The sequence below is a fragment of the Ornithorhynchus anatinus genome, chromosome X5, assembly GCF_004115215.2.
Source record: "Ornithorhynchus anatinus isolate Pmale09 chromosome X5, mOrnAna1.pri.v4, whole genome shotgun sequence".
Classification (NCBI taxonomy): Eukaryota; Metazoa; Chordata; class Mammalia; order Monotremata; family Ornithorhynchidae; genus Ornithorhynchus; species Ornithorhynchus anatinus.
This window is the reverse complement of record NC_041753.1, coordinates 982,857-995,648: the sequence shown is the minus strand read 5'-3', so window position 1 is coordinate 995,648 and position 12,792 is coordinate 982,857. Positions and strand designations below refer to the sequence as shown.

Here is a 12,792-nt window from a genome sequence, read left to right as displayed (position 1 = left end):
GAAGTGAGGGGTCTTGCCCACAGTCACACAGCTGGCACAGCTGATTCGAACCCATGACCTCCGACTGCCAAGCCCGGGCTCCTTCCACTGAGCCACGCTGCTTCTCACTACCTTGCATCTACCCCAGCGCTTAGAACAGGGCTTGGCACATGGTAAGCGCTTCACAAATAAAGTAATTATTATGACTACGCTCCTTCCCCTCCCCCTGCCCTGCCTCCACCCCAAACCCTTCCCTCACCCCGTCTCCCCACCTTCCCCCCACAAGGTAGGGAAATAAGAGGGAAATATTTATTGGGCGCTTACCCTGTGCGGAGCACTGAGCTAAGCAATCAATCATTCAATCCAATGTACTGAATGCTTACTATGTGCAGAGTACTGTACTAAATGCTTGGGTGAGCACCACGGCATCAGCAGACGCCTTCCCTGCTCAATATGAGCTTACAGGTAGAGGGGGAGACTGTTATTATTATGAATAAATAAGTCATTTACGATATTTAAAGATACGTACATCGGCGCTGTGGAGTTGGGATGGGACCGTGTCCAACCCCATTTGCTTATATTCACCTCAGAGCTTAGTACAGTGCCTGGCACACAGTAAGCGCTTAACAAATACCCAATTATTAAATCAAGGGTCCAAAGGACACAAAGACGATGCAGAGAGGAGAGCGAGCCGGGGAAAAGGGGCGAGGGGACGAAGGGGACGAGGGGAGAAGTTTCTGTTTGCCGCAGAGGTGGATGGGCCACCCGCGGAGGTTCTTGAGGAGTGGGGAGATGTCAACCGAGCATTTTTGCTGATAATTGATTCGTGCAGCGAGGGGAGGATGGATCGGAGCGAGGAGAGAGGAGGCCGGGAGGTCAGCGAGGAGGCAGACGCGGTAGTCCAGACGGGACGGGCTAAGCGCTCCGATCAGCACGGTGGCCGGTCGGACAGAGAAGGGCGGGCAGATTTTAGCAACGCGAAGGTAGAACCGCCAGGATCCGGCGTCAGATGGAATAAGCGGGTGGGTTGAGCGAGACGAGTCGAGGACGCCGCCAAGGTTAAGGGCCGGTGAGGTAGGGAGGGTGGCGGCGGCGTCTACAGTTATGGGAAAGACGAGGGAAGGGCGGGGTGCGGGTGGGAAGATAAGGAGCTCAGTTGCGGATGCGTTTAATTTGAGGGGTTGGCGAGTCGAGATGTCTTGAAGGCAGGAGGAAATGCGAGACGGCAGGGAAGGAGAGAGGTCAGGGCCGCGGATGTAGATTGGGGAAATCATCCGCTTGGAGATGAAAACTGAAGCTGCGGGAGTGAATGAGTTCTCCAAGGGAGCGGGTGGACGGGGGGGACGGAAGGGGGCCCAGAACCGCGACTTAAAGGACTCCTACTGTCAGAGCGGGTGGGAGGCGCAGGAGGAGCCCGCAAAGGAGACGGAGAGGGAGGGGTCAGAGAGGACCAAGAGAGGACGGCGTCAGTGAAGCCAAGAGTGGATAAAGTTTGAAGAAGGAGGTGATCTACAGCGTCAGAGGCAGCCGAGGGGTCTAGGAGGAGGAGAACCGAGTAGAGGCCGTCGGATTTGGCAAAAAGCAGGTCGTCGGTGACCTTCGAGAGGGCTATTTCTGTGGAGCGAAGGGGGCGGAAGCCAGATTGAAGGGAATCTAGGAGAGAATTGGAGGAGAGGAAATGGCAAGAGAGGATATAAACAACTCTCTCAAGAAGCAATGGAAGGCGGGAGATGGGAGATAACTGGAGGGGGGTCAAGGGAGAGTCTTCTTTAAGGGAGGGGAGACCATGGGCCTCTCTGAAAGCGGTGGGGAAGAAGCCGTTGGAAATGGCAGTCGAGGAGGGAAGGAGCGGGGAGGATGCGCAGGTGGAGGGCGTAGATTGAGAGAGGAGGCGAGAGATTTCATCTTGAGGTACTGCAGGGAACATAAGAGACCACAGCAGGGGAGATTTCCCCTGACTAAGCCCCCCTTTCCTCTTCTCCCGCTCCCTTCTGCGTCGCTCCCTCCGCCCTTTCCCCCGCCCCGCGCCACTCACGTCCCCGTCCCCTAATTTCGTCCTCCTAACGTGTGTTTCCCTCCCTCTGGACGGTCAGCTCGTTGTGGGCGGGGAACGTGTCCGTTTACTGCTGTAGTGTGCTCTCCCGAGCGCTTAGCACGGTGCCCTGCACACAGTAAGCGCTCAGTAGATAGGATCGAATGAATGGCAGCTCCGGGGGGGGCCCTCCCTGTCACCCCCTAAAGGCGCCCTGGGGTACGACGCCTGACCCCTCCCCAAGAAGAGAATTCCCACTTGCTATTTGTTGAGCGCTTACTATGTGCAAAGCACTGTTCTAAGCGCTGGAGGGGATACAAGGGGATCAGGTTGCCCCACGTGAGGCTCACAGTCTTCATCCCCATCTGACAGATGAGGGAACTGAGGCCCAGAGAAGCGAAGTGACTTGCCCAAAGTCACACAGCTGACCAACGGCGGAGCCGGGATTCGAACCCGTGACCTCTGACCCCCCAGCCCGGGCTCTTTCCACGGAGCCACGCTGCTTCTCTAACAAGATGCTTCCCAAAAGATGTGCGTGGGTGCCTGCGATACAATGATCACAGTACTTAATAAGCACTTGCTGTTAATTATGGCATTGACCCGTTCATCGATTCGAACGCTTACTGAGTACCAAGCACCGTACTAAGCACTTAGCAGAGTAATAATGGTGGTATTTGTTAAGCGCTTACTATGTGCAAAGCACTGTTCTAAGTGCTGGGGGGATACAGGGTGATCAGGTTGTGCCGTGGGGCTCACAGATTTAATCCCCATTTGACCGATGAGGGAGCCGAGGCCCGGAGAAGTGAAGTGACGTGCCCCAAGTCACGCGGCTGCCAAGTGGCAGAGCCGGGATTGGAACCCACGACCTCTGACTCCCAAGCCCGGGCTCTTTCCACTGAGCCACGCTGCTTCTCTGACACTATGACAATAAACAGAGCCATTCCCTTCCCACAACGAGGGTATCTCTTCTGCTCATCACTAAGCACTGTGCTAAGTCCTGGGGCAGATAGAGGACAGTCAGATCTAGACCCAGATGGGGGAGCGCCAGTTACGGGGAAGCAGGCCGGCCTCGTGGATAGGGCACGGCGCTGGGCGTCAGAAGGCCCTGGGTTCTAATCCTGACTCCGCCACCTACCTCCGGTGTGACCTTGGGCAAGTCACTTATCTGTGCCTCAGTTTCTTCATCTGTCAAATGGGGAATTAAGTCCGGGAGTCCTACGTGGGACAGGGACTGTTTTCCAACCCAATCACCCTCTAGGCTGTAAACTCACGGTGGGCAGGGAATGAGTCTATTTATTGCTGTACTGTACTCTCCCAAGCGCTTAGTACAGTGCTCTGCACACTGTAAGCGCTCTATAAATGCAATGGAATCACCTTGTAACCACCCCAGTGCTTAGTACAGTGCCTGGCACTTAGTAAGTGCTTAACAATAGACGACACTGAGGCCCAGAGAGCTAAACGACTTGGCCAGGGTCACCATCGATCGACAAAGCCGACATTTTGAGCGCTGCGTGCAGAGCGCTGTACTAAGCGTTTGGGAGAGGACAATACAACAGGGTCGGCAGACACGTTCCCTGCCCCTAACAGGCTTGAAGCCTAGAGGGGGAGGCAGAGGTTAATGGAAATAAATGAGTTACGGATCCGTACTCCAGTCGGTCAATCGTATTTATCGAGCGCCTGTGTGCCGAGCACTGTACTAGGCGCTTGGGAGAATACAACGGAATATCACGGACACATTCCCCGCCCACAACGAGCTGACGGTCTAGAGGGGGATATGGGGTGAATAAAGGGTGCAAATTCAGGTACAGGGGTGACACAGAAAGGAGTGGGAGAGCGAGCGGGGAACGCGTCTACTGTACTGTCCTCTCCCAAGCGCTTCGGACAGTGCTCTGCACACAGTAAGCGCTCAATAAATACAATTGAATTGGTGGAGGAAATGAGGGCTGAGTCAGGGAAGGCCAGGGGCAGAGCTGGGACCGGAAGGGGGGTATCTCGGGGTACTGGGGGGCAGGGTTGGGGGGGAGGGGCTAAGCACGTCCCATCCTGGAGGTCCAAATCACAGACTCGGGGGAGATCGCGCCCCCCCACCTCCTCTCCCCACCCCTGGGTATCTATCACCCCAAAATCTCTGATGGCCACTTGAGATTCATCAATCCGTAGATCCTTCGCATCCCCTTTCTTTAAGCAGCAGCCCGGCTGAGTGGCTAAAGGCCAGGCCTGGGAGTCAGAAGGACCCGAGTTCTAATCCTGGCTCCACCACGTCTGCCACGGGACCTCGGGCGAGTCATTTAACTTCTCTGCGTCTCGGCCGCCTCATCTGTAAAACGGGGATTGAGACCGTGAGTTCCGAGACGGTGTCCCTCCTAACCTGTCTCCGTCCCAGTGCTCAGAACGGCGCTCGGCCCGTAACGCACGAGTCTTCTCTTCCTCCGTCGTCTGTGACCCACAGCGACGCCAGGGCCACCCGGATTATTATCGTTGCTCTGTATTCACCCCGTCCCCAGCCCATAGTCCTGATTTATATAAACGTCTGTCTCCCGCTCTGGATTGTGAGCAGCGAGTAACACGTCTCTCAGTTCTGTTAAACTCTCCCTTAGTACAGGACTTGGCGCATAGTGAGCGCGCGATCAGTGCACTGATCAAAGGCATCTGCTGAGTGCTTATTGGGCGGAGCACTGGACCGAGCACTTGGGAGAGCATGACGGCCAGTAGAGGATCCCAGCGGAGGAGACGGATTGTCCCCAGCCCTGGGCACCCCCGGCCTGCCCTCTCCCATTCCTCCAGAGTGTCTTTACTGAGCACTTACTGTATGCAGAGGACTGTACTAAGCGCTTGGGAGAGTCCAACAGAATAATACACAGACACATTCCCCGCCCACAAAGAGCCCGCCTTCTAGAAGGGGAGACAGACACGAAGAGAAATAAATAAATGAAGGATCTGGATTTAAGTGCCGGGGGGCTGGGGGGGGGGGGGGGGCGGGCGGATAAAGGGAGCGAGTCGGGGCGACCCAGAAGGGAGTGGGACGAGAGGAAAGGAGGGCGCAGTCGGGGAAGGCCTCTTGGAGGAGATGGGCCTTCAAAAAGACTTTGGCTTGTGGGGGCGGAGAAGGGGGGGGTGAACCCTCTCCCTCCCACCCCCGTCCCCAACGTCTGGGGGGCGGGCCCGTCCGTTTCCCCGCCCCAGGAATCAGGGATGATTTAAAAAAAAAAAAAAAAGGTTTTATGGAGGCCGGGCCTGGACAGAGAGACAAATTCTAACTGCCTTTTCTTTTTTTTTTTTTTCTCCAAAGATACACTTTTGTCTTTAATCCATCATACACATCCATCATACACTGTAACAAAAAAAAGGCCGTGTACATGAAAGAGAAAATAAATTAAAAAAAAAAAATCCATAGCATGGGGTAGGGAGGGCGGGGAGGGATGTCCCCGGGGAGGGGGCAGGGGGTGTGGCCAAGTGTCCAGTGGCTGAAGGAGGCCGCGGGGCCGGGGGGGGGCGGGGGGGGGGGCGGGCCGAGGAGGGACGGAGGGCGGCGCCATCCATCCGCCCTCCCTCCCCGCCCCCGCCCCCCCACCCCGGCCCGTCGTGGCCGAGGTCCGCGGGGCCGGCTCCGCCCCGCCTGGGGGGAGGGCGGGGGGCGCCGGCGGGGCCTCGCTGGGAGAATTGGTCCATTGGGTCCCCGGGGCGGGGTGGCGGGGGCCGGGCCCGGGAGAGGGGCGGCCCCCCCGCCCCCGGCAATTAACCGTCTTCTTTTGGGGGTGTGTACCAGCCTGTGGGGGAGAGCAGAGGGTCAGCCCGGACGCCCGCCCTCTAATCCCCCCCCGCCCCCGGACGCCGCGGCCGACGTCGCGGGGCGGTCGGGGGGGGGGCCGGAACGGCGCGCCGGGGGTGAAGCGACCCATTCGGTGCAGCCCCCCCGGAGCTCCTCGCTGCCCCGCCCCCCCCTCGGTGGCCGCTCCCCATCCCCCGCTCCCCGGCCTCACCGTTCTTTTCGTGGATCTGCACGAGGGACTTGTAGGACTGCTGGGCTCTGGTCAAGCTGTACTGTGACTGCAAGCGGGGAGAGGCCGGGGCCGGGCCGGGCGGGGAGGGAAGACCGATTAACTGGGATAACGACAGCAACTGGGGCATCCGTTAGGCGCCTACTGGGCGCCGGGCACCGGACTAAGCGCCGGGGTGGATACGAGCAAAATCGGGTGGGACGCGGTCCCTGTGCCACGTGGGGCTCCCGGGCTCGATCCCCGTTTTCCAGAGGAGGGAACCGAGGCAGCGGGCGGGTGGCGGAGCCGGGATTAGAACCCACGACCTCCCGTCCCCCCAGGCCCGGGCTCTGACCGCTACGTCGCGCTGCTTCTCGGTTCCACCCCAGCGCTTAACAACGGCGCTTGATGCAGGCGGTCGGTCCACCCTGCTTATTGAGCGCTGACCACGCAGAGCTCTGTACTAAGCGCTTGGGAGAGTAGACTACGGACAGTAAACAGACACCTTCCCTGCCCACGACAAACCTACAGTCTAGAGGGGGGGAGACGGACGTTACCGTAGATAATTACACATACAGATCCGGAGCAAGCACTTCATATCCAACCCCACCCCCCAAAATAGCGGGAACACCAAAAGGGTTGGAATAGTAAAGTCGGGGACACACCAGGGCGCTTTGCAATCGCCCCAGTAGGTATTTGTTAAGCGTACTGGGCGTACAAGCCGATCAGGTCGGACACGGCCCGCGTCCCATCTGGGGCTCACGGCGTTCACTCCCATTTTCCAGATGAGGGAAATGAGGCGAGGAGAAGGGAAGTGACCTTCCCAAGGTCACCCAGCAGGTAAGGGGCGGAGCCGGGACCGGAACCCGGGTCCTCCCGACTACTAGGCCGGGGGTCTCTCCGCTAAGGCGGTGCTGCTGCTTGTTGTGGGGGGGGGGGGGGGGAGGGGTAGAAACAGGCCGCGACTCCCCCCGCCCCCCGGCCCCCTCACTTTATTGGCTCCGAACTGGACTCGCGCCTTCCCCTTCACCAGCGTCGCGCTGATCTGCATGATGACCGACTCGATGGAGTAGGCGCTGCTCCAGCCCTGGGGAGGGGGACACACGCACAGACACACATACACAAACACACACACGCAACACGCCTGAGCCAGAACACACAGACACATGCCTGGGCCAGAACACACACGAGTGAGCCAGAACACAGACAGACACAGACGGACACGCCTGAGCCGGAAGACACACAAAACCCACACGTGAAGCCGGAACACACAGACACACGTCCGGGCCCCAGCAGATGACACGAGCCAGAACCAACACCCACCCACCCGGGCCAGAACACACAGGCAGGCACCCGAACCAGAACACACACAGAGACACGCTCCTGGGCCAGAACACACACGCGTGAGCTGAATAACCCACACGCACAGACGCCGACCGGATTCGGACCCGACGCGCGCCCGAGCCGGGACCCGAGACCCACACGTGAGCCGGAGCACAGTGACACGTGTGAGCTAGAACACGCAGACGCCCAGGCGGGCCGGAACCCAGAGAGACACCCGCCCGAGCCAGGCCCCGGCGGGGAGGGGGGCTGACGGGAGAGGAGGCTGGGGGTTCGCACACACCTGTTTGGTCAGGAGCTCCATGCAGATGGCTCCTCCTCCCAGGACGTACCTACACGGGGGGGGGGGGGGGGGAGTCAAGGTGGGACGGGGAGGTGGCCGGGGGGACGCTCTCGGCACCCCCCACCCCGCCCGTCGTCCCCAAGCTACTCACCCTCCGGAGAGGACGGGAGACACCACCCTGACGAAGGGGGGGTCAAAGGGGAAATTATCCTGCCGGGGGGGAGAAGGGACGAGAGGTCAGGCCGGGGGGAGCAGAGGGGGACAACCGGGGCGGGGGGGGACGGACGGACGTTCACAATAACGACAGTAATAACCGTGGCACCGGCTGGGCGCTGACGGCGTGCCGAGGCGGTACACCCGGCGCTGAGGTGGAGGACACAAGCCGACCGGGTCACAGACTCGATCCCCATTTTACAGGCCAGGTAACGGGGGCCCAGAGAAGTGAAGTGACCTGCCCAAGGTCGCACCACCAGACAAGCGGAGGAGCTAGAACCCGTGACCTCCTGACTCCCGGGCCCGGGCTCTACCCACTAAGCCAATCCAGTCCTCTGACTCATCCGCTCAGTCGTACTTACTGGGCACCTGCCGCGTGCCGAGCACCGGACTGAGCGCCCGGGGGAGGACGGTACAGCGACAAACAGACGCCTTCCCTGCCCACAGCGAGCTGACGGTCTTGGGGGGCGGGCGGGGGGGACGGACAGACAAGACCCTACGGGTCGGGGGGAGGGAGGGGGTCTCACTTTAAAGGAGAAGTTTAGCAGGATGAAGTCGGCTCCTTCCTTCTCTTTGAGAACCTGGAGATCGTTGTGCAGAGCACTGTCCTGGTCGACCCTGCGGCGGAGGCGGGGTGGGGGGCTCGGTCTCCTCCCCTGAACCCCAGGGACCCCCTCCCCTTTAACCCCGACCCCCGTGCCCCTCCCCACGCCCCCTCCCTCGCTCACTTGAGGAGTTTGACGTCCCAATCGTACAGACTGTCGTTCACCAGCTCAACTGCATAGTTTCCTGCACGAGGGATGCGGGGGGCAGGGGGTGCGGGGATTAGGGACCAACCCTCCCGCCCCGTGACGCCCCCTCCACCCACCCCCCGGCAGGAAAGGGCCCGGCCTAAGCCCCCCGGCCCCCCGCCCCGCACTCACCGCCCTTGAAACTCTGTGACCGGTAAATATCCCTGAGTTCCTTCATCAGCCGATCGGTGGCCTGCACGGAGCCGGACACGGCGCCCTGCGAGGTGGGGGTGGGGAGGGGGGGCGGGCACCGCCGGTTACCCAGCCCCCACCCCGCCCCTCGCCCTCCCCGGGCCCCCGCCCCCTCGGGCCCGCCCCCCAAGGCCGGCGGCCACCTACGTTGAGGTAATCTTGCCTCTGGTTCTTTTTGATCTTCTCTAGGATGGCCAGGTTCTCTTTGCCGATGCCCTCGTCCTCCGACTTCTTGCCCTCGGCGGGCTCCTCCTCCTTCATCTCGTAGTGATCCAGGTCCTCCGTGTCCTGGGCGGGGGAGCGGAGGCGGTCGGCGGGGGGCGGCCCGGACCCGGAACCCCCCCCCTCCCCCCCGCCGCCCCTCTGGCCCGCCTCCCGCCCCCCTCCAAACCTCGGGCATCTCCTCATCTTCGTCCTCCGAGGAAGCGTCTTCCTGGGTGCACTGCGGGAGGGGCGAGGGTCCCGGGGTGAGCGCCCGGCCCCTAGGTGGACGCCCCCCACCCCCGCCTCCCCTCGGCCGCGGCCCACCTGTTCCGCGGGCAGGGGCTGATCCAGCATTTCGACGTCGGGGTGCTGCGGGAGGTTGTACAGTTTGCACAGGTCCGAGATGATGCGCTTCAGGTGCTGCAGTAACTGTGGGGCCACGGGGTGGAGGGGTCAGAGGCCGGGGGGCGGGGGGGAGCCGCAGAGGGTGGAAGGGAGAAGGGGCCGGGGGGGGGGGGGGTCCATCTGAGCCTCCCTGCCCGGCCAGCCGCCCCCCGCCCGTGTTTACCGTTCTCCGGTCCTCTCCGAAGCGCCTAGTCCAGTGCTCCGCACACGGTAAACGCTCAGTAAGTGCGCCTGAATGACCGACCGTGCTCACCAGCGTGTTGCCCTTCCTGACGTCTCCCAGGCGCTCCAGGACGGCCGCCAGGCTGGGGTCATCCGACTCCACGGACCAGATCGGGGGCACGGCCGGGTACGACTCCTGACGGCCGGCGGGGGGGGAGGGGAGAGGGGTCAAGGAGGGACCCCCCCTCAACACCGCGATCCCCCCCCCCCAGATCTCGGCTCCCCGGGGCCGGCCGGATGGAGCCCGGACCGCCCTCCTCCGTCAAATCCGACAGATACTGACCCTCCCTCCCTCTGAAACCTTACTGAAGGCCCATAACGATAACAGTGGCACTTGCCGAGCGCTTACTACGTGCCGCGCGCCGTACTAAGCACCGGGGTAGATCCAAGCGAATCGGGTCGGACACCGTGCCCGTCCCACGTGGGGCTCATCTCCTCCAAGGGTCCTTCCCTGACTCAGTCCCCCTTCCCCCTTCTCCTGCTCCCTTCTGCGTCCCCCAGAAGCAGCGTGGCTCAGTGGCGAGAGCCCGGGCTGGGGAGTCCGAGGCCACGGGTTCGAATCCCGCCTCTGCCACTTGTCAGCTGGGTGACTGCGGGCGAGTCGCTTCACTTCTCTGGGCCTCAGTGACCTCATCTGCAAAATGGGGGTGAAGACTGCGAGCCTCACGTGGGACAACCCGATGACCCTGGATCTCCCCCGGCGCTTAGAACGGTGCCCTGCACGTAGGAAGCGCTTCACGGATACCGACGTTATTATTATTCATCCCCCCTCCGGGCCACGTCTCTAATTTATTGATTTCTAGTCGCGTCTGTCACCCCCCCTCTTAGATCGTAAGCTCGCCGTGGGCAGGAAATATATCTTGCTCACAGCTACGTTCTCTCCCAAGCGTTTACTACAGTGGTCTACACGCAGCAGGTGCTCAATAAGTACAACAATGAATGATAAGAGCCACCCAGGCACCCCCGGCACCCGGACGAGGCAGCGTGGCCTAGTGGGTTCCGACCCCTGCTCTGCCCCTTATCTGCTGGGCGACCTTGGGCAGATCCCTCCACTTCTCCGGGCCTCAGTTCCCTCCTCTATAAAATGGGGGTGAAGACCGCGAGCCCCCCGTGGGACAGGGACTGCGTCCAGCCCGACTACTCTGTATCGTTCGGACTGCGAGCCCGGCATCGGGCAGGGATCGTCCTTATCGGTTGCCGAGCTGTCCGTTCCGAGCGCTTGGCACGGAGTTCTGCACAAAGCGCTCGGTAAATACTACCGAATGAATCTGCTAGTGCTTAGGACAGTGCTCGGCACCTAATAAGCGCTAAACGAGTACTATGATGACTTGTACCTGCCCCAGCGCTTGGAACGGTGCCGGGCACGTAAGCACTTAAAAAGTACTGTGATGATAATAATTATTAGGCACTCCTGGAGGGTCACCCCAGGTCTACAGACTCTTGGGGGGGGATCTAGGGCTCAACGGCAGGGAGGGGGGTCCACCGGGGGGTCGGCGGGCCCCCTCCCCGGGTCACATGGAGGGGGACACGTGTCCACGTGCTCCTGGATACCCCACGGGAGGGGGAGGTGAATTGGGGGGGCTTAGCAGGCCGGGTCTCTGAGGACGGACCCCCCCCCCCCGGGCCACAGGGATGGGCGGGGGGGTGGTCTCGGAGGTCACCGAGGGGGTCGAAGAGGGGCGGGATCCGGGGGGGGGGCGGGGGAGAGGAGAAGGGGGGGGGTCCAAGGCTGGGGGTGCGGGGGATTTGGGGTAAGGGGGGAGGGGGTCCTCAAACTCAGGGCTGAGCGCGTTGCACAGGGCTCGGTGGGGGGGATTTGGGGAGGGGGGAGGTCGGGGGAGAGGAAAGGGGGGGTGGCCCAAGGTTGGGGATGCGGGGGGGGGGGGCGGGGGCCCTGAAACTGTCAAGTCCCGGGCCGGGAAGTCGACAGGGCTGAGCCTATAGCCCAGGGCTTAGCGGGGGGAGGCCGGGGAGAGGAGAAGGGGGCGGTGGGGGGATTTGGGGTAGCGGGGGAGGGGATCCGGGCCCTGGCGAGTCCCGGGCCAGGAGCTCAACCGGGCTGAGCACGTAGCACAGGGCTTAGCGGGGGGGATGGGGATGGAGAGTGATTATTGGGGGGGGGGGGAGGGGGGTCCTCGGGGGGAGTCCGGGGCCGCCGCTCACCGTGATGTTGCAGTGGATGCGGACGGGGTCGCCGGGGCCCCTGGTCGGGGGGGGCGGGGCGGGCCCCGCGGCGGCCCCGGAGGCCCCCCCGGCGGCGGCGGCGGCGGCGGCCCCGGCCAGCAGAAACTCGCAGCTGAGCTCGTCCAGGCAGGCGCTGGCGATGCGGAACCGCTCGTGGCCGCGGTGGAAGATGGACTCCAGCAGCTTCAGCTCCCGCCGCAGGCACGGGCCCCCCGGGCCCCCCGGGCCCCCCGGACCCCCGCCCGCCGCCCCCGCCCCCACCCGCCCCGGAGGCTGCTGCTGCTGCGGCTGCTGCGGCTGCTGCGGCGGCGGCGGCTGCTGCTGCTGCATCCTCCGCGCCTGCGCACCGGCCCCCGGGCGGCGGGCACGGAGGGGGGCGCGCGGGGGGGGGCGGGGCGGGACCGGACCGGACCGGGCCGGACCGGCGGGCGCTCCGGGCTCCGCCGCCACTTCCTGCTCCGCCGCCAAGATGGCGCCGCCGACGCCCCGCCCCCCCGACCCCCCCTCACGTGACCCGCCCGCTTCCGGCCGGGCGCCTCGCCGCCCATTGGCCCGCGCGCCCGTCCGTCACCGCCCGCCGGCCCCCCCGGCACGTGACCCGCCCGCCCCCGGCACGTGATCCGCCCCGCCCCTTGGCACGTGGTACGCCCCCGCCACGTGATCGGGGCTTTCCCGCCCCGCCCCTTGGCACGTGACCTCCCTCGGCGGCCATGAGGGAGCTCGACGACCCGGGGCCCTGAGGCGAAGGGGAACCGCCTCCCCCGCCTCCCGCGTCACTTCATTAACCACGGTGGCTTCCTAAGCGCCGACTGGGTGCTAAACCCTGGCCTAAGCGCCGGTTATCGGTGAAGCGCCGACTGTGTGCTAAACTCTGGTCTAAGCGCCGGGTATTGGTGAAGCGCCGACTGCGTGTTAAGCCCTGGTCTAAGCGCTGGTTATTGGTGAAGCGCCGACTGTGTGCTTAGCACT

At 62.9% G+C, this 12,792-nt stretch overlaps 1 protein-coding gene across 1 annotated transcript; it reads right to left on the bottom strand.

Moving 5' to 3' along the window:
- Window positions 1-5,623: 5,623 nt before the first annotated feature.
- Window positions 5,624-12,063, bottom strand: UBE2Q1 (ubiquitin conjugating enzyme E2 Q1; the record flags this gene model as incomplete). The annotated part of the gene is made up of 13 exons (XM_029054612.2): window positions 5,624-5,778; window positions 5,992-6,058; window positions 6,980-7,075; window positions 7,613-7,661; window positions 7,764-7,822; window positions 8,353-8,443; window positions 8,554-8,614; window positions 8,749-8,833; window positions 8,956-9,096; window positions 9,200-9,250; window positions 9,337-9,441; window positions 9,671-9,775; window positions 11,803-12,063. Coding segments are annotated over 13 exons (1,203 nt in total), but the record flags the coding sequence as incomplete, so codon positions are not given.
- Between the last annotated feature and the right edge of the window lie 729 nt (window positions 12,064-12,792).